General features: G+C 42.7%; 1 protein-coding gene across 6 annotated transcripts in view; it reads right to left on the bottom strand.

Annotated features, from left to right (window-relative positions):
- Positions 1–19,795, bottom strand: part of RBFOX1 (RNA binding fox-1 homolog 1) — a 334,649-nt gene that overhangs the window by 72,570 nt on the left and 242,284 nt on the right. For all 6 annotated transcript variants that reach the window (XM_035022228.1, XM_035022232.1, XM_035022226.1 and 3 more), the window contains one exon: positions 5,897–5,977. In XM_035022228.1, coding sequence (XP_034878119.1) covers positions 5,897–5,977 — 81 coding nt within the window. The remainder of the gene's footprint in view (positions 1–5,896; positions 5,978–19,795) is intronic.

Genomic DNA, 19,795 nt, shown 5'->3' with positions numbered 1-19,795 from the left:
AAAGTCCACATGACGATGCAAGTAGCGAATCTGATGCTCGTCACTAGGAGGAAGGCAAATGCAGAAGAGGGCAAATTCAGAGGCTATGTTTCACCCATCTGATTTTCAAAATTAAAAAAAGAGCAGAATACGAAGGCTCTGGCAAGGATGTCGGGATGGAACCACCAACCATGTGTTTGGGAAGCTAGATGTGGGATTTGAGGCACTGGGATGTCAGGGTATACGTAAAGATATTTGCTGCAGGCTTTAGGAAAAGGGGTAGTTTGAATGAGTATGGACAGAGGATGGCTGAAGGAGCATCCACACCACGGGACAGTGGGAAAATACCCAGACGGCTGAATGCGAGAGAGCCAAAATCTGCTATTAAGTGAAACAAAATATAATTAATACATGTCATGCGCACATAATATGTATATGCAACACTCCCCTCTGTATAAAATCAAACTACCAACACCCCCATTTCACGTGTGTATGTCCTTCTTTGCATTATTATAGGGAAGATGTGGAAAGATACTTTCCAGGCAGTCAATATGGGTTTCATTAAAGGTGTATGTTTTTGGATAAAATGGAGATATTATTACCACATCATTTCACACACGTATGTGTGTGTGTTTATTTGCATGCTTCTCTAATTACCGGGAGCACGTGTTATATTTGTAATTTGAAGTTTATTCATAAAACTGTAAAGAAAACAGAATTAAGAGGGTAACACTGACCGGCTTCTGAAAACATCTACTTCACATGGAAATAAGGATCAGTGAGGGCTGGCTTCGCTAATCCAAATTAGAAAGTGACTTTGCCATTCACGGAACCGTGAATTTACCTCTTGAAATTTCAACTAATAAAAAATGGAGGTAATGTTTTCATTTGGAAGAAAGGTGACATGTTCTTTCCATTCCTAGTTCTGTCTGGAGGCATGTTTTGATAGTAAGCATGCACTATATACAAACAGAGTAAAGCAGGTGCCTTTCCCCCATGAGGGAGGAGCCTACAGATCACTGGTCCCAGGAGGGGGAAGTCAGTGAGCTAGCCCACCAGACCTGCCCCAGCTTTTACCAAACCCCTCTGTTAAGGGGTCAGATGTGGGCTCTTCAAAGCAAACACAACACTATTAAATTAATTAAAATTATTTCAAAACTAACAAAGTTCATGTAATTAGTTTAGTTGATGAAAAGTTAATATTCTTAAGACAAAGACATTAATATTAAATGTTTTCCATTTGGCACAAGGTGATCTTGCCTAATTCTCTGGAGTTTTGCTTCGACTTCATTTGTCTGCTAAAAAGTAGGCCCACTTTACACTCTGGATGCTAGTGGTTCATCGGGACACATGGGAGCAAGCGTGATGTCCCATGACACAAGTTGAATAGGGGTTTCACACTGGGATAAAGGTCAGCATGAGGGGGAAAAACTGGGGTCAGTTGGGGAGAGACAGGAGAATCTGCAGGATTAGGTTGTACTGACACAGAGCCATGAGTGGAAATCTTTCCCTTAATGCTTTCATGTCCTGGGTCATATTATTAGGATGATTCACTTAAGTGGAGGAAAACCCATTATGTAAAAATGCATCTTAAAAAACAGATAACCTCGAGTAGGAATTACTTTCATTACAGAGGAATTCAGCAGGATTCCTTTAAAACCCATCTCCCCTACTGCACTTAAGGGTGTTATTTACAGATGATTAGCTATTTGGCTAGGCAGTGGGGCAATTTAAGTCTAAAACATCCAAGGCCAGTTAAAGATCCATGGGGGGAAAAAAAAGCCAACACAAACTCAGGAGTAATCCTGGAAGTCAGTAAACACATAAGATCCAATTTACAAAAGTGTAATTTATACACACCTTTCTTCAGGAGTACAACTATTAGATAACCATGAGAAATATATATATTTTCAACTTAAAAAGCAGGTACATCTTACAAGATTGCTGAGAAGTAAGGGATCCTCAGCTTTTGGGTAGAAGGCTGGATTCTTAGCAAAAAGAGGCCACACCATTCGGACCTCAGAGATAAGAGAGGTGGCTTTCAGCCATGTGTATGTCACACTCAGAGAGGAGATGAACCTCGATAGCCTTGTGCGTGCCCCCAGTGTGTGTGTGTGTGTGTGTGTGTGTGTGTGTGTGCGCGTGCATGTATGTGACAGAGAGAGAGAGCAAAAATGACCCTCTATATGCTGGAGGGATTGTTTCTAGAACATATGACTTTGCACTGGAACATATACCTTAATCTGGAGGAGAAAACCTATGTGATGTTTCAAAGCCAGCTGACCCTACGACCCAGCAATTGCACTACTAGGTATTTATCCCAAAGATACAGATGTAGTGAAGAGAAGGGGCACATGCACCCCAATGTTCATAGCAGCAATGTCCACAACAGCCAAACTGTGGAAGGAGCCGAGATGCCCTTCAACAGATGAAAGGATAAAGAAGATGTGGTCCATATATACAATGGAATATTACTCAGCCATCAGAAAGGATGAACACCCACCATTTACTTCGACATGGATGGAAATGGAGGAGATTATGCTGAGTGAAATAAGTCAAGCAGAGAAAGACAATTATCATATGGTTTCATTCATATGTGGAACATAAGGAATAGAGGGGAGGACCACAGGGGAAGGGAGGGAAAACTGAATGGGAAGAAATCAGAGAGGGAGACAAACCATGAGAGACTCCGGACTCCGAGAAACAAACTGAGGGTTAGAGAAGGGAGGGGGGTGGGGGGATGGGGTAACCAGGTGATGGGTATTAAGGAGGGCACGGGTGGTAAACAGCACTGGGTATTACATGCAACTAATGAATGGCTGAACACTACATCAAAAACTAATATGTTGGCTACCTGACCGTAATAAAAATAAAATAAAATAAAATAAAAATAAAACAGCAAAAAACAAAGAAGCCAGCTAATGTCAAACAGTCCAGCCTCAAAAGGATTGCTCGCTTGAAGAACTAAAGCAGAAAGCCTCAGCAATGTGTCTTAGGGAGGAATGGATCATCTTTACACTCAGCATTGTTGCCTAGAGATGGAAGTGATCTATAGTCCCTTTGGCGACACAGGTGGGGAAGGAGAAGCCTCAGAGTTGGCTGTCCATACGAGAAACACTCACTGGGCTTGTCAGTCTGGATACCATTGCTTAAGGGATCAACAAGTGAAGATTCTTATTGGAAGAAACTAGGTTTTTGTTTCATTTTGCTTTGTTATGGGGTAGGACAATCAACTATTAATTGTTGTTTTCTTTAACACTACTATATACAAGGACATTTCTTTAATATTTCTGAAAAATTCCTACCAACAATGGGGGGGTTGATTAAAATGTAATATTGTGAAATGATAGAATATTATGAGGCCCTTAATGTATTTTCATAAAGTGCACATGACATGATAATCAGTGAAAATAATAGGATGAAAAATGTGTAGGTACTATGATTGATTATGCAATTTAAAAATGAAGGGTGTTGGACACACATTAAACAATTTCTGTAATTATTATATATTTTTACTTTTAAACTAAGGAAAAAAATGTATAAACAGTGAACTGATATTGTTATTTTGGATTTTCAATAATAAAACAGACCCTTTATATCTGAGATCAACACACTTTTTCTGTAAAGAGCTGGAATGACAATATTTTAGGCTTCGTGGTCCACCTGTCTCTGTCACATGTTGTGTTTTGTTTCTGTTCCGTTTCTACAATCTTTCAAAAATTCTAAGACCCATTCTTAGCTCACAAGCTTTACAAAAACAGGCTGTGGGCTGGATTTGGCCCCTGGGCTGTAGTTTGCTGACCCCTGCTTCGGATGACACTGTCTCCTCTGGATATTTCCCCTATTTTAATATGAAGAATTTGTGATAGATTTCCACATTTGATATTGATGATACACATTTCCCCCAAAGCTGCCTTAGAATGGCTATACCGATTCAAACCAGCCCTTATTTGGAATTAATTTGAACAGAGAACTGAAGTAGAAATGCATATTTCATATGATCATTGAGAGCCATGCTTTCCATTATGGTAGCCATTAGCCCCATGTGGTTACTTAGAATAACATTAATTAACATTAAATTAAATAAAAAAGTCAGTGCCTCTGTCCCACGAGCCCACGTACTGGACAGCGCAGATATGGAACATTTCATCTTAGACAGTTCTATAGGATGACGATGTTACAGAATAAAACAAAGTAACTCTCTGGAACTCAACTGTGGTTAAGTTTTGGGTCGCCAATGTTTCTTCAGAAAATAACGTTTATAGAGAAGGTGGGGGAGAGAGACAAGGGAATGATGATGCTATTTAGAGTCAAATGGAGCCAGAAAAGCAGTCAAAAGTTGAATAATTTCCCAGGTTTGAAAACCAAATCCACTATATCGTGGCTGTGTGATCCTGGGTTATCACTCCGCCTCAGTACCCCTCCATTCCTCTGCTGTAAAGCAAACATTATAATACCTACCTGGTGCAGATTTTGAGGATGAAACAAGGTTGAACATGTGAAAATGTGTACTAGCATCCTAATTCTACAAGATACATGCACACACATTTATACCACCCAAAGGGGGCAATGTCTATACATTTAGAAAGAACCACTTCTTGCCGGTATGGTTAGATTCTGGCTTCTCGGGGACACAGGAAGATACTTTGCATTTAATGTATGCCCAACCTGCTGTTGAAGGTGCTATGCTGGTTGGGAAGAACACCTGGCTGCCCCCATAACCTGGCACCTTCAGAAACCATCGGGATTCTCACAGTCACGTTTTTGGTTTCTGATGACTGCTTCTAACCCTTGCCCCCCAGCAAAGAGTTTGGTTTTTCTGAGCCTTTGGGAATTCAGATGCTTGATCCTGGCACTCGGGGAGGATTCCCCTCTGTCTCTGATCCTCCTAATCATCACGCGCCCATTACTGCTGCTCTCCATCACCACCACCCCTTCTCTAGCTGGTCTCCAGCAGCCCACCTTCTCCCATCCCCACACTCACTCTTGAGCACTGATCCCAATGAGGACCAATTTTGTAGTCATGGGGATTTCACAGCGTGGTGTCTTATAGGCTTGAAATAGATGAGAAGGTATGAGCTGTGTCTGGGGGTCTTTCTGAGGAGGGGCAAACCAGCTGGGGGCACCACGATGGAATCCATGAGAACAGTAATTGTTCAACCTGTTCTGGGAACTGGGGTCGGGGTGGGGCATTTTCTACCCTGGAGCATCCATCCCAGGCAGAGAGATCCTTGGTTTTTCCATGTCAACATTGTGATCTATCTTCCATATTTATTTTTGGTCTTCTCCCCCTGGCACTTGATGGCTATATTCCTATCAATCAAAGTGCCTTTTCTTGTTATTCCCCCCACCCCGTTAAATGGGGGAGAACCACATTCTTCTCTCTCCTCCTCATGCTCAATGCAATCACATAGTAAAGGGCAGAAGAGCCTTGCAAGCAAGTCGTTATTTTCCACTGTGAGAAAATGGTGCTCAAGAGTAACAATCAAGCACGTTTTTTAGGCAAGGGGGCCACTCGGCTGGCTTGTGTATGTTGCCTCGATTATTTTCACGTTAATTTGCAAAGCTGTGATAGAAGGCAGGCAGTGAGCTTTAGCTCCAACCCCCCCATGCGCCTCCCCCACCCCCAGACCAATGCCCCATGTCCCATCCATTGGACTCGATCCTTCCAGGTCTTAACAAAGGATGACTGGGATATCTGGGAAGTGAGCGTTCAGACATAATGAGCAAAGGGGTTCGATGCTAAGGTGACAGGGAACACAGAAACATGCTTATGAGAACCAACCTCATCTTGTGGAGAGCCACAGGGAGGGTGGAGCTGAGAGGGAGGGTAGGAGAAGAACTTACATGGCAGGGAAGGTGACTGGACTCAGACTTATATCACAAAACAAAGGGAGAGCCACAACAGCGGGCTTACTTGCGGAAGTATATACAAGTGAACTGGGGGCACTGTACATGGAAGATCCCTCCTGGTTTGCCTGGCATAACAGCACCGTGCCTACGGAAGAGAGAGAGATAGATGGTACCTGGTTCGGGAACAGGCACACTACACCTGAGAGATCGCAGCAACGCCAACAGAAAGGCAAAGAAATGAAAACGTAAGCCACATCCCCGTGCACGTGACAGGGACACCCGTGGCGGCCCCCTGGCTTAGCCAAAGGGGGTCAGGAGCCCACCCCCCAGCCCTCCAAGCACGGGCCACTCCGTGTCACCTGGGGTTCCCGCAGCGGGGTCTGGCAGCCCCAGGACCCAGTTTCAGATCAGTGATGGTGGCAGCATGGCATACGCCAAAGGGGGCTTGAGAAGTATCAGAGAGAACTAGATGACAAGCCTGGCTCAGAGGCCACTTAGCTGTGTGACCTTGGTAAGCCACTCTACCTCTCTGTGCCTTGGGATGCCCACCTGGAAAATGGGGTGAATATACCTACCTCCAGGAAGCGTTGTGAATTGTATGGCTAGAGATGTGCCCGGGGCAGGGGCTGGTATGTAATCGTCACTTAGTAAAGGGGAAGCACGTGAACTGCTATGTTTGAGAAAACTTTTCATCACCCCACCCCCCTCCCCCGTCTGAATCAATTCTTCAGGGGAAGAACAGAAGTACGGTGGGGAAGAAATGAATGCAACTTTCACCTTCCACGTGGCCCACCTCGGACCCACGCTGGGCTTGGGTTGAGACCATCTTTGGCTTCTGTGTATCTCATTTCTTCCCGAAAGCTCTCAGCCTTCCAGCAGGAGAGGTGGCCTCACCAAGCCTGCACTGCAGAGCTCACTGTCGTCTGCCTGATTTAAATCAAAGGGCACCGGGCTTATCCTGGCACAATGGAATTTTACAGCAGAGAGGAACGGTGGAATCCTGAGCTATCTCCTCAATCTGTGATGTGTTTTGAACCACCGCCCACTCCAAGGATGAGCAGGGTCAGGGATCCTCAGGGTATCAATTCTCTCTCCTGCTGCTACAAAGCTCACACTCAGACTTTGAAAAGAAAGAGAGAGACTTTTAAGGAGTTGTCAGCCCATTACTGAAGATGGAAATGCATTCCTGTGGTTTCTGTTCACTTGCCTCCATTTGGTTTTGAGTTTTGGGTTCTCCTGCTGTGACCACAACAGAAAGCTTTCCCCATGAGAAGAAGCTTACCTTGATGTGAGCTCACCCACATCTTTGAAGACCTGCCCTAGTGCTAGCTAGGGGGTTCTATAATCCTTTAGTATCTTTCCCACGGTCAACAGAAGTGTAGTTAAAACTTGCAGAGTGAGTGGGGGTCTGCCAAACACAGAAGGACTGCCATGTGAACCCTTAAAGGCTAGCCATCTTTCCTGAACTAAAAAAACCAAACAGTTCCAGAGGTGGTCTCCAGGACCACTGCTCCCCCTCCTTCAGGTACAGAGCCAGAATAGATGGATCCTCTGAGGAGGGCTGAGGAGCCTTCTGCGAATTCCACTTCTACCCTCTGTTCCCCGTGTTTCCCTAGCTTTTGTCCATTATTTCCAGATAAAGGAAAGATGGATTAAAATCCCTAAGTATGCCCTCCATCACCAACTCAGCCTTCCATTCTGTGACAAGGAGAAGCAGCCCGTGGACAGAAGTTCTATCTGAAGGAGTGTCCCCTGGTCCTTCTGACATTTACCCTGGTATCCTACGCTTATAGCTGGACAGCCCCCACCAGAGCCTGGATGTAAGAGTGAAATTGACTGACCTTCTCTTGGCGGTAAATGTATTCAGAGTCTGGTTGGGCCTGAGTCATGATCAGCCTTTGCTAAACTGATGGTTCTTTCTTCTCTCTATTTTATTTAAAAAGTTTAACCCAACATATAAGATGGGACTTTGCATGGTCTAATTTCTTCCCGGTAAGTATTTCCAGTTTTGGCAAGAAACTGGCACAGTATGGTAATTAACAGCAAACAGACTGAACACCAGATCGTGGGGGTGTGGGGTCTAAAATCAACCAACAGGAGTGGCATACCCACCCCAAGGACACGCCCTGACCCCCATCCTGCTTTATCAATGAGTACTTCGTCTGACTTTGCAGAGGCCATTCATCCTTATGTTCTTGCTCACTGCTAAAACCTTAGAGAGAAACGAATGTTTCTATAGGATGTTTCTGCCAAATCAGCATGTGAGAAAACTCCATGGGTCTCTCGCGTCCACCCCTGGTTAAAAACCACTTTTAAAATGAAACCTAAAGTTTCTTGGGGGGTGCCTTGGTATTGAAAGAAAAATAGCATGGTTGTAGCAAAAACATATCCAGAAGGACATTTCAGTAGTGTGCGGTTAAAACCTTAGGGTCAATTTTCAACACTCTCAATGCAATTTAGAGAATCCCATTGGGACACAACACAGATTCCCTCTAGGAAGCTAAATCCTGGCAGGGCATAATGAAGCTTTCCTAATGCTCTTATGCTGTAGATCCCGAGAAACTGTATTGAAATAACTTCTTTGGATGTCCTCTTGGTCGTGGAAAAAAAAATTCTTTATGCAATAATTTTGACCTTTGTTAAACAAAATCTATACTGTCACAGGACTTGCTTTTTATTTTACCTAAAAAAAATCCTCTAATTTAATTTGCGAAGTACTTATTGTATGTTCTCTTAGGCCTTTGTGACCTTTTCTTAAGAGAAAGCTTTGAATTAAACAGAAACCAAGAGGCAAAGAACACTGTAACCTCCATGCATTTTTTGGGCAGGGGCCAGTCATGTGTGTTTGTTTAAAAAGCAAACAAAGGCTTTTGAGGGAGGTGGGGAAAGGGGACTTTCCTGCTTATAATTTAAAGATGGCAACTGTGTTCAATTTAAACCACTAGCCACCATTCCCTGGCCAGGACAGACCATTCATCAATTTCCAAGTGTCCTTTCCTATTATCCTGGGATCCTCAGAATCATCCTTAACACAGCTTCTAGGCAGTTGCTACCGTTTGATTAGAGTTGGTGGATGGCATGAAACCTCCATGCCATTCCTGATCCTACCGTTAGGTTAAACCATAAGAAATTGACCTCTTTATGTCAAATAGGATTGAACGCTGGGAATTTCATGGGGTTTAATTTTAAAGAAAGACCCCACCGCAATTCCTACTATGTCATTTAGAAGCTGCCTCTTTTCCCAGTCCCCAGGAGCTAACGGATCACTCCCCCTTCTATGCTCCCATCACACTTAAAAGAATAAAAAAAAAAAAATCTCCCTAGGTGCGCCTGGGTGGCTTAGTCAGTTAAGCCTCTAACTCTTGATCCTGGCTCAGGTCTTGATCTCAAAGTCGTGAGTTCAAGCCCCACGCTGAGTGCCATGCTGGGCGTGCAGCCTACTTAAAAAAAAAAAAAAGTCTCCCTAGTAGATCCTTTGTCACAGTGTACTGCAACTTTTCATTTACATATCGGTCTCAGCCACAATGAGCCCCCTTATGTCAGAGCCAAACCATACTCATCTGTTCCCAGCCCCTAGCAAAATACCTGACTCTCAGAAGGATTAATGAATTTGATTAAATTATTATGTTTTTAAAAACCTCCTCATTTCTGTTTTCCTGGCTAAAAATAGTGCTTTGTCCAACCAATCATTCTTGAGGGTGCCTTCTTCTGCCCCTTGTTTATTGCTGGGGATGCGCATGCCTGAAGTCAAGGTGCAGTTACGAGCCCTCTCTATGGGATTCACTTGCTTCCTCCTCTTCTCTGGTTCTTTTAAGGTTGACTCATGCAGCTTCACATGAAATCTGAGCAGCTCGTATCTGTGCCTGGCAGGAACTGGCTCCATGTGGCAGATTGAAACTTTGGAATCATCAGAGCCTTTGCAAAGTCTGTCACACTCACTCATCAGCATCCCAAATTCCCGCACGATATGCACAGGGCCCCTCGCGGGCAGGATCAGGAATCCTCCAGCTGCGAGAGGGTGAGCCAAGGTCCATGTACAGATGGGGCAACCCAACCCTTTCTTCTTCACTGGAGACTCCCCACAGCTCTGGGGGTCATTCCCGGCCCCTCGATGGGCAGGGAGAAGCCTCAAAGGGGTGATTCCCATCACAGATAGGGAAGAGGAGGCCTCTCAACTTTGTACTCTGCTGCCAACTCCTAGGTGAGGAAATTGGACTCAAACCAACTGGGACAACGGTGCCTTTTCACACCTCTGCCTTTATGGAGGATAATTCTCCCTGGAAGCCCTGCCCCTTCCCCTAGATGATTCCCTTCCGGACTCGGCAGCAGCTTCTCCTCCTAGAAACCAGATCTATTTGCCTCCACCTGCCAAGTTCAGCTTCCTTTCTCTGCTTTTCTAAATTGTGTTGTAATGATCTATCGAATGAGTGTCTTCCCATGGATGCTCTGAACTCCAAGAGGTCAGGAGTCATGTCTTAGTCCTCTTTCATCCCCATGGGTCCAGGGACCTAGGCTGAGAGGCAGGGGGTGCCTGACAAGAGGAACCAGAGGGTTCTGGACAGGCAGCCAAGTTGCACTTGCAAGAAATAAAATTAGGATGCAAGAGGGAAAGGAAGAAGAGAAAGGCTCTTTTGAATGCCTGCCCTTCCATTTTAGTACTGAAGAGGCAGAGCACCAAGCCAGCCCAGGGTGAATGACTAGGCCCGTCCTGTTTTTTCTGAATTCCACAAAAAAAAAAAGAAAGAAAGAAAGAAAGAAAAGAAAAGAAAGAAAGAAAGAAAAGAAAAGAAAGAAAGAAAGAAAGAAAGAAAGAAAGAAAGAAAGAAAGAAAGAAAGAAAGAAAAACATGTCAAAAAAACACCCCAACTGCCTAGCAACTGGGAGTGGCTGACTCACTTCATTAGCTCGAAGATGAAGAGTTAGAACACTTGGAGAAGAATGCTCTTATTGCTACTGAAATGAAAAAAAAAAAAAAATTAAAGGCACAAAGAAAAACAACCACACTTTATGAATTTTCTGAGAGCCAATAGGGATTCAGGAACACCTGCTGTGGAAGGTTCTGAGAGGGGCATGTGCTGTCTGAGCCTCCGAAAGCATCTGTGTGCTGATCCAGTCATGTGCAAACAGAGCCCTTTGCTGGGGTCCAGCTTTTCTCACTAGGCCTTGTGAGTCGGCAAAGAGGGCTGAGAGGAAAAATTCCACAGGCAAATGGTGAATGAATGCAGGAGGCCATTAGACAGCTACTCTGTCGCGAGTGCTCAGCTAAGAAAAGGTGGCCTGCGAGGGCTGCCATTCATTCTGCAAATGCGGATGGCATCTATTGTGTGCTGGGCACCGTGTGGGTTCTGGGGCATGCCCGCTGAGCCCCCTGTGCCCTTCAAAAGAACGACATGCTGTCTCTTTTAGTACTCGTAGGTTCAGGAACAAATACATACACAAGAAAGGGAACAAAGGAAGGAGTCTGAATTGATCCCCAAACCTGAGACCCTATGGTTATTTACTTTGCTTGCTGAGATCAATAAAATTTAAAAGTAGTTTTGGCACAGTTTTTATGAAACATGACTATTATGACTGGCAAAATGTCTATTCCACATTTCTGTAACGTATTGCAGTCGTAATTCAAAATGTTTCATAGTAATAGTAATCACTACAAAAATAGTACTTTCATTTTATACACAAAAAAAGAAATTTTTTATTTAATATTTCCCCACACATTTTTACACTACAGTTGTTCCTCCCTAATAAGAAGGGTCAGGTAGTACTAGTCCCTCTTTAGAGATGGGGAAAAAATGGCACAGAACAAGGATGTGGTTTATGAAAAGCCTTAGCATCCGTCAGAGGCAAATTCCAGGTGGGAAACAAAGCTATCTAGGCTCCTAGAACATGATTCACTTTATCATTGACTCTTTCCTGCTTCCATTGTTACAGAATGATTTTTAAAATATATTTTTAAATTAGAATAAAAACAGGAAAACTCTTGTCATAATTGAAAGAACAAGCTCTGAGCTCTTAGTTCACTGTAAGAGAAACCTGCAAACGTCTTCTTCATAGGACTGGTACTTTCAGAAAGGGGTGCCCCCAGTCCCCCATGGGTTCGTAAAATCACCTGCATCATCAGCATCACCTAGGGGATTTGTTCAACACAGAATGCTAGGTCCCACTCCCAGAGTTTTGGACTGATCCCATAGGTCTGGGATGGAGTTGAGAACTTGCATTTTCAACAAGCTCTCGTGTTGTCAGGAGACCATACTTTGAGAAACACTGGAGGAGAGCCAGTCCCTCAAACCTCAAGGCTGTGAGTTCTTGCCTTCCTAAAATTGGAGGTTTTCAAAGCCTGTGAGACTTTAAGAATCCACTGGGGAGAACTCACATGGGATGCCTTCAAAGGCTCCACCCCGAAAGAGTGTGACTCAGCTGGTCAGAAATCTGCATTTCTGATCAGCAACCCAGGTGACTGTCCTGCTCTGGATGCACTTTGATTAATCCAGCCCCAAGGGCATCTCCACATCTTTAGGGAAAAAAGTAAAAATGGCTGAATATACCTGGTTTGAGTACTTCTGTGGGCAAAGGGGAAGAGCTTATTTACTTCTTATCATTGCTATTTTGTGCATCGACAAATTTTGCCTTTCCTTTGTAGCATTTTGAACACAAAGAATAACTCCCAGTCCTAACTATTCTGTCAGACTCTCTGGAGGTGGGCTGGTAAAGAAGGTACAGAAGATCACGAACAGCATAATCCTAGCAAGGCCACTCTTGGTTTCCCATCCAAAAGAAGGCCTACCCATTCCTGCCCTACTATTATGGACTGAAGTGTATACACTCCACATTCATACATACATTGAAGTCCTAACCCCCAGTACAAGATGTGACTGTATTCGGAGATAGGATCTTTAGAGAGCTAATTAGGTTAAAGTTAGGCCATGAGGGTAGACCCTGATTCCATGTGACTGATGTCCTTATAAGAAGAGTAAATTATGACAGAGACACAGAGGGAAGACCATGTGAGGACTTGGGGAGTTGACAGCCGTCTACAAGTCAAGGAGAGAGGCCTCTGAAGAAACCAACCCTGCCAACTCCTTGATCTTGGACTTCTAGCCTCCAGAACTGTGAGAACATCCATTTCTGTTGTATAAGCCCCCCAGCCTGTGGTGCTTTGTCATGGCAGCCCAAACAGACTAATATATCCACCTGCCTCCTAATGAGCTCTGCCCTGAGGATCAGTGAGGCACTGTACTACATGAGGGTCATACAGGCAGCAAATTCCTGTTAGATACAGAGGTCTGGGAGGTTGCTGCATGCTACTCCCTGCCCATGGAGGTTACTGCTTCCAATGGACACATTTATCCAAAGCCCTCTTGGGTTGTGGATGCTTTTTGTGGTTACGCATTTTTGAACATAGACTGGCGTTGAGCTAATCCATGTAAGAATATTTTCACAGCTAATACTTAATGCTTTTATACATGCCTGTAAGATGAGCCTCTCTGAAGGGTTATGGTCGAGCTTTAAATACAGAGGTATTTCCATTGAGGCACAGATGTTGTAGAAAACTGTTGGATGTATACTTAATTCTTATAAAGTGAATCATGTTTTAATTGTGCCAGGGGATTTCCATATTTAAAGGAGCCCTGAAGTAAATCTGTATAGATTGTAGATAATCTCTCACTCCAATTTATGATGCAAGTTTTGACTTTCATAATAAAAAGAAATACATGATTTTGTGGGGTTTTTTTCTTTTCACTTTTCTTTTTGACATAATTTCAGACTATACAAAAAAAGTTGCAGGAATACTACAAAGAATCTCTATACAAAGTTTTCCCTGATTTTTTGTTGTTTAAAAAATGTAATGACTTACTTGAACCACTCTTACTCTCCTGCCTCCAAAATTCAACTAATAGTGATTTTTACAGAAAATATTCAATTGACTCAATGTGATACTGAGCACATCAACAGTAATGATTCAAAAAATGGCTTACTAATTACCCAAAAAGCACCAAGCAAACGCATTCACTGTTTAATTTGGATTATCCCCTACTCTTAGCCCTGTAAGACAGGTACTATCATTACATCTATATAATAGATGAGGATTCTGAGACAGAGAGAGTTTTAGAATCTTGCCCAAGGTCACACAAATAGAAATCTTATGGTGCTGAATGCAGCTCAAATGAAACAGATCCCTGGGACCCATGGATTGAAGGCTAATCTTCCAAATCAGGTGTAGGCAAACTACAGGCTTTCTGCCAAATCCAGTCTACCACTTTTTTTGTATGGCCTGTGATCTAAGAATGTTTTTTACATTTTTATCCGGTTGAAAAACAATCTATAGAAGACTAATATTTGGTGACGTGAAAAATCACATAAAATTCAAATTTCAGTATCTATAAAGAGTTATTGGAACAGAGCCACAAAATATGTTTTGTGTTATTTATGACTTATCTTACGCTGCAAGACGGAGCTGAGTATTTACAACAGAGACCTTATTGTCCACAAAGGCTAAAATATTCACTCTCTGGACCTTTACAGAAAAGGTGTGCTGACCCCTGTTCTAATGTCCCCTTTCTGTTTGAAGACACTAATAGTGATTGTCAGAACATTAGCCCCTCCCTGGGAAGCTGTCACGAATTATAATAATAATAAATTATTATTTCAATTATTTTGTTAAAAACGACCAAAAAAATTAAAGGCATGTTCTTTGAATGCTTGCCAAAAATTTCTTTCTAATTCATTGTTGTTCAAGATAATAAAACAACTAGAAAAAATTGTTCCATAAGGTATTTGTGGAAGGCAAGCAATTTAACTACAACAAAAACCATGGAAATACGTTTTATCTCCTTCAGGGTTGTGGCTATTAGTATTTAGGTAAGGGCTACCCTAGAGCCTTTGTTTCTAAAATTCTAATAGGCACTGAATTACTTGGGGGCCATTCTAAAATGAATATTCTCATCTGGTAGGCCTGGGGTGGGGCATGAGAATCTGCATTTCCAGTGAGCTCCCAGGGGATGCCCACGCTGCCAACGATAGTAAAATGCTAGGGATGACATAAAGAACGTCAAGTTACAGCTAATATTAATGGGAGGGACCATTAAGATGCCACTGAGTTTCAGGTACTGAACCAGGTACGCTGTACACACATTATGATTTTTTTTCTTATCAAACACACAAGGAAAATAAAGCCCAGAGAGAGAAAAATATGAGACAAAACTGAAATCTGAGCCAGCTTGGTGTAACTCCAAAGCTCAGACTCACTCACGGAGCTACATCAGCTTATTTATAGTGATACTTGGTCTTGAGGTGTTTAAACATCCTCTCCGGCTGTGGAGCGATAAATATCCACCAACCAACCCCATTTGCACTAAGCCACTTTGAACAGTTCCTCAGCTGCCTTCTGGCTGGAAACCCCTGGCTCTTCCAGACTAAGGATGTTGGCTAGAACCTCATGATCACTTTTAAGAATCTGTGATAGGGTTTTAAATCCCACCAAGGAAGCCTCTGGGCAGGATGTAGCTTCTATAGATAAGAAAATCCCACTTGCAAGATCGCACTAAGACAGGCAGGAAGGAAACACAGAAAGAGGAAAAATAGGGAACTCTCAAGGCCTGACAGTGCAGCTGAAGAAGTATGGGTTTGGGGAATTTTATCCTTAGTTTTATGTTCTGACCTCAGTGACTGTAAATTTCTTTGACCTTGGGGAAGTCAGTTAAGGTCCCAGACATCCCTTTCACATCTGTAAGATGGGGACCAAAAAAAAAAATCTACTTCACTGAGAATTATTGTAGGGATCATATCTGTTACATGGAAGGGGTTGACAATTTGTAGGTAATAAGTGATCTCGGTAATAATAATAATGGGCTATTAACTATTACTATTTTTATGAAGCTCAAAATATAGCACTTGAGGGATTTACTTTGTTCCATTGTTCCTTGAAGAGCAAATGGATGGCTGCCAAACTGTTGGGTTTGGCCATGTCCTGGACAGAATGCTAACCATAACAGATTTAATGGAGAACATTTTAAGATTGGGAATTAATCATCAACATTTAAACTGGGGAGGTTTAATGTCACAAGACCGATGTCTGGCTTCTCTTGAGGAATCAGGGGATGGGGCCACATGGGTTTGGGCCTGCATTCCCATGTGGCAGGGCCATGCAGGATGACAGGGAGAGGGCGTTCCTCCCTATAACTGAGATGGGTCCCTTCCAACTGCACATTTATCTCCCAGCTCAGAAAGGTATTTTCGTCTGCAAATTATGATGAATGGGAAAAAAAATAGAAACTGTGTTTTAGCTAAAATCTGTGGAGTTTACAAGTCTCTGCAAAGAACCCAGAATGCCTTCCTCCCTCTCTCTCTTCTCTCTCTCTTCTTCCTAGGGACAAGAACCCCTGAGATACTGCAGGAGTCCAAAAATCCCTCCTGACAGGCTTCCCTTGGGCCCCCTCTTCTATTTCACTTGCTAGTATGGAGTTGTATTTTAGGAGGGACTAGAAATATTTGTGGAATGGGGGGAGAGTTTCATCTTGAGTCCCCTTCCATATCCCAGATTAGGTTTAAACTCCTGACCCCACTCTTTTTGGTAAGAGCAGAAAATATACTTCAACTCTGAATCTCCCAAAGAGTAATCAGATACATTTGTTTAAGCATGCTTCCCACACCACGCGCGCACACACACACACACACACACACACACACACACACCCCGTGGGCTGAAAGCAAAAGAATATTTCAGCTGGTGAAAATGGTTTTCAAAAATGACAGGGAATTAATACGGAAGGTTTCAGTCTTTACAATATTGTGTATATCAAACAAATACTAGAAACGCACAAATAGACTCATCTTTTTTCCCAGAGGAAGTATCAGTGATATTGGGGTGTTCGTGTTTTTTAAAATGATACTGGGTTTAATACCATGATAAGTGTACATCGATTAACCTTTGCATCAGGTTTAAATGTGTAACCCATTAACTAATTTAATCTCCTCCAAAAAACAAAAAACAAAAAAAACCCTTTGGCATTATTCTCTGAATAATCCTTGTTTAGTTTCCATCATGGTATATTGTTTAATGAAAAACTCATTAGAATGTAGCATACGGCATAATTAATTCTGGCTGATTCTTTTGGTGTGAACAGCTAATGCAGATGCTGGGTTCCATTTTCCACTGGCTTTATTAATTTTTCATAAAACAATATTTCGACTGTAATGGGTTGTAACAGGTCCATAGAAGTTCTAGAAATGCATTAACTGTCACCAATGTAGTTAATTTCAGTAGGATTTTGCTATTTGTGTGTTGGTTCTTCTATACTACATTTTTAAAAAGACAGCTTCATTTGATACTTGGAGAAGGAGTACCTACATATAATTAACATACAAGGTATTAAATAATATTTGGCCAATTTGTCTTTATTTACACACAACTTAATTGGTTGGGCTAATAACGCTGAACTATAAATTTTGAAAAGAACCTTAAAAGTGGGAAGTACAAGACCGTCCAAACTAAATAGTTTATAATAGAATGGCGACACAAGTTAAAATATTTTAAAAAATGAACTCATGTCATTTTTAAAGTCTCTGGTAATTTGTTTTCCTAGGAAGAGATCAGGACACAACCAGGAAATGAGTTTGATCACAACTTTGGTGTTGGGGCACTGGTTTGGTAATCCTGGGGTCTTTCAGGAGCCCGATCTCTCAGATGGGTGAGAAGTTGCTAATTTGATTTTACCTCTTTCAGTTTTTCAGGACTGGGTTCACATATTTGAAAGAGTTCTCATGGTAAGACTATTATTTGTTTTAAGTGTAGATACGCAAGCTAACTCATTACCGGATGTTCTTGTTTGTTTTATTTTGTTTTTTAAATATATTTTTTTTCAGAGTTTTCAATGGTTGCCCACCACTCAAAGGATGAAATACAGAACCCTCATTCCTTTATACAGGATTATCAGGTCTTTTGCAACTTATTTCTCAGCCTTTGGGGGAAATCTGATTTTGCCTCAGAAATTTCTTTCTTTCTTTCTTTCTTTTTTTTTTTTTAAAGATTCCGTTTATTTATTTGAGAGAGACAGAGAGAGCACATGAGAGGAGGTGGGGTCAGAGGGAGAAGCAGGCTCCCCGCTGAGCAGGGAGCCCGATGTGGGGCTTGATCTCAGGACCCTGGGATCATGACCTGAGCCGAAGGCAGATGCCTAACCGACTGAGCCACCCAGGCACCCCTGCCTCAGAAATTTCTATATCCAGTGAAGATCAAGCACCTGTTGTTTTTTTTTGTTTTTTTTTTTTTAGGACTTCTCAATGGATTCTGAAGATAAAGATTGAGAAGCTCCTTTGGACTCTACCAAAGTCCTCCTTACTCACCCCTACAAAGATCTTTCTTCATTTTCTTCCCAGGAGAACTCTTACTTATCCTTCAAAACCCAATTAGTACCCCCTGTTCTCTGGCTCTTAATACAGAGAGGGTTATTATTTTTTTAGTGTTCTGGCAGGCAGGTATCATTATTTATTATACACTAAGTTTGTATCCTTCAATGCTCTAAGCAATTCTTGAGGGAAGAGGTACTTCCCCAGCGCATGCGCAGTGCCTGGCACTTTACAGGCCTTCAGCACTGTAACTCTGAGCTAAAGGATGAATTAACAAAAGCCAGGGGTATGTGCAACTTTATACATGGCCTCTCTCTTTGGCCCTTCCTTGATGAACATGATGCGGCAGAATGACAAGCAGCTAATCTCATGGGTTCATGCGGGATTGTGTAATTGCTACCACAATGCAATGCTAAAAAAAACCTCCCCAGGGTATAAGCTGGTGGCTTTGAGTTCAGCAAATCTGGACTCTTTAAGCCAGGGTCAGCGAAGGAGGGCCGTGACTTTCACAATTTTACACAGCTGGGGATGGGGTGAGGACAACTATTTGATGACCCATGAAAATTATATGAAATTTAAATCTCTGTGTCCTTACAGCATTACTGAGACACAGCCGTGCACACTCATTTATGCGTTGTCTGTTGTTACTCCTGCATTACAGCGGCAGAGGTGAGTGGCTGGGGGAGACTGTTGGCCCACACAGCTGAGCCTATTCACAGACTGGCCCTTTACTGAAATTTGCAGACCTCTGCTTAAAGTGAAAAATGCACACATTTTTTTCCTCTTTAATAACTGACTCCAGCTTGATCTTTTCTCCTAGAACCAACAAACACAGTGGTTTGTCTTGTCTTATACCACCCTCCCCCTCCTCCTCACCACTACCATCGAATATATATATATATACACATATATATATATATATTTTTTTTTTTTTTTCCTGAGCTTGCAAGCTTCTTCTCCTTCTGCTTCTCCTCCTCCTCCTCCTCCTTCTGTTGTGTGGGAAAGGGTTAACTCAGCAGGCCTGGGCTGCTCAAACCCTGCACATTCTTCAGGACTGGCCCTTGGACAGCTCCTGGCAGATGAGTTCTAAACCCTTGGAATAGTCTACCTGATAAAACTGTTTTTGGATGCCTGAGGCCTTGGGCCATACATGGCCAGTTTGATAAGATAGTTTACCGTAGCAATGTGATTTATGGTGAATGCTTACTCTTGCTCTTTGGGCTAAGGTTTGAGTAGCTGATATCACTGACACAGGGGCTCTGCATCCCTGTGACCACCTCCCAGGAAGCGGACTGACTCCTGTCTGGCAACACTTTGTGTGTGTTGTCAAACACCAAAGCCAGTAAAGTTAAGCACATCGTATACTTCCACCTGGATGGCACACCCAGAGGCTTCTGCCCGGTTTCTTCTGGATCCCATCTCTTGTGTTCTTCCCCTTTGCTGATTTTTAATCCGTATTGCTTTGTAATAAATCAGAACTGTGACTATAAGAGCCTTTTTGAGTCCCATGAGCACATCCAACCAAACACAGAGACTGAAGATGGTCTTGTGCACCCCCAACACAGCTCTGCAGCATAAAATCAAGCTTTATGCTTTTCCCTTCTGGAGTCAAAAATCACAG

The sequence above is a fragment of the Mirounga leonina genome, unplaced genomic scaffold, assembly GCF_011800145.1.
Source record: "Mirounga leonina isolate KUSES-001 unplaced genomic scaffold, KU_Mleo_1.0 Mir_175, whole genome shotgun sequence".
NCBI lineage: Eukaryota > Metazoa > Chordata > Mammalia > Carnivora > Phocidae > Mirounga > Mirounga leonina.
This window is presented reverse-complemented; position numbering and strand designations above follow the sequence as displayed.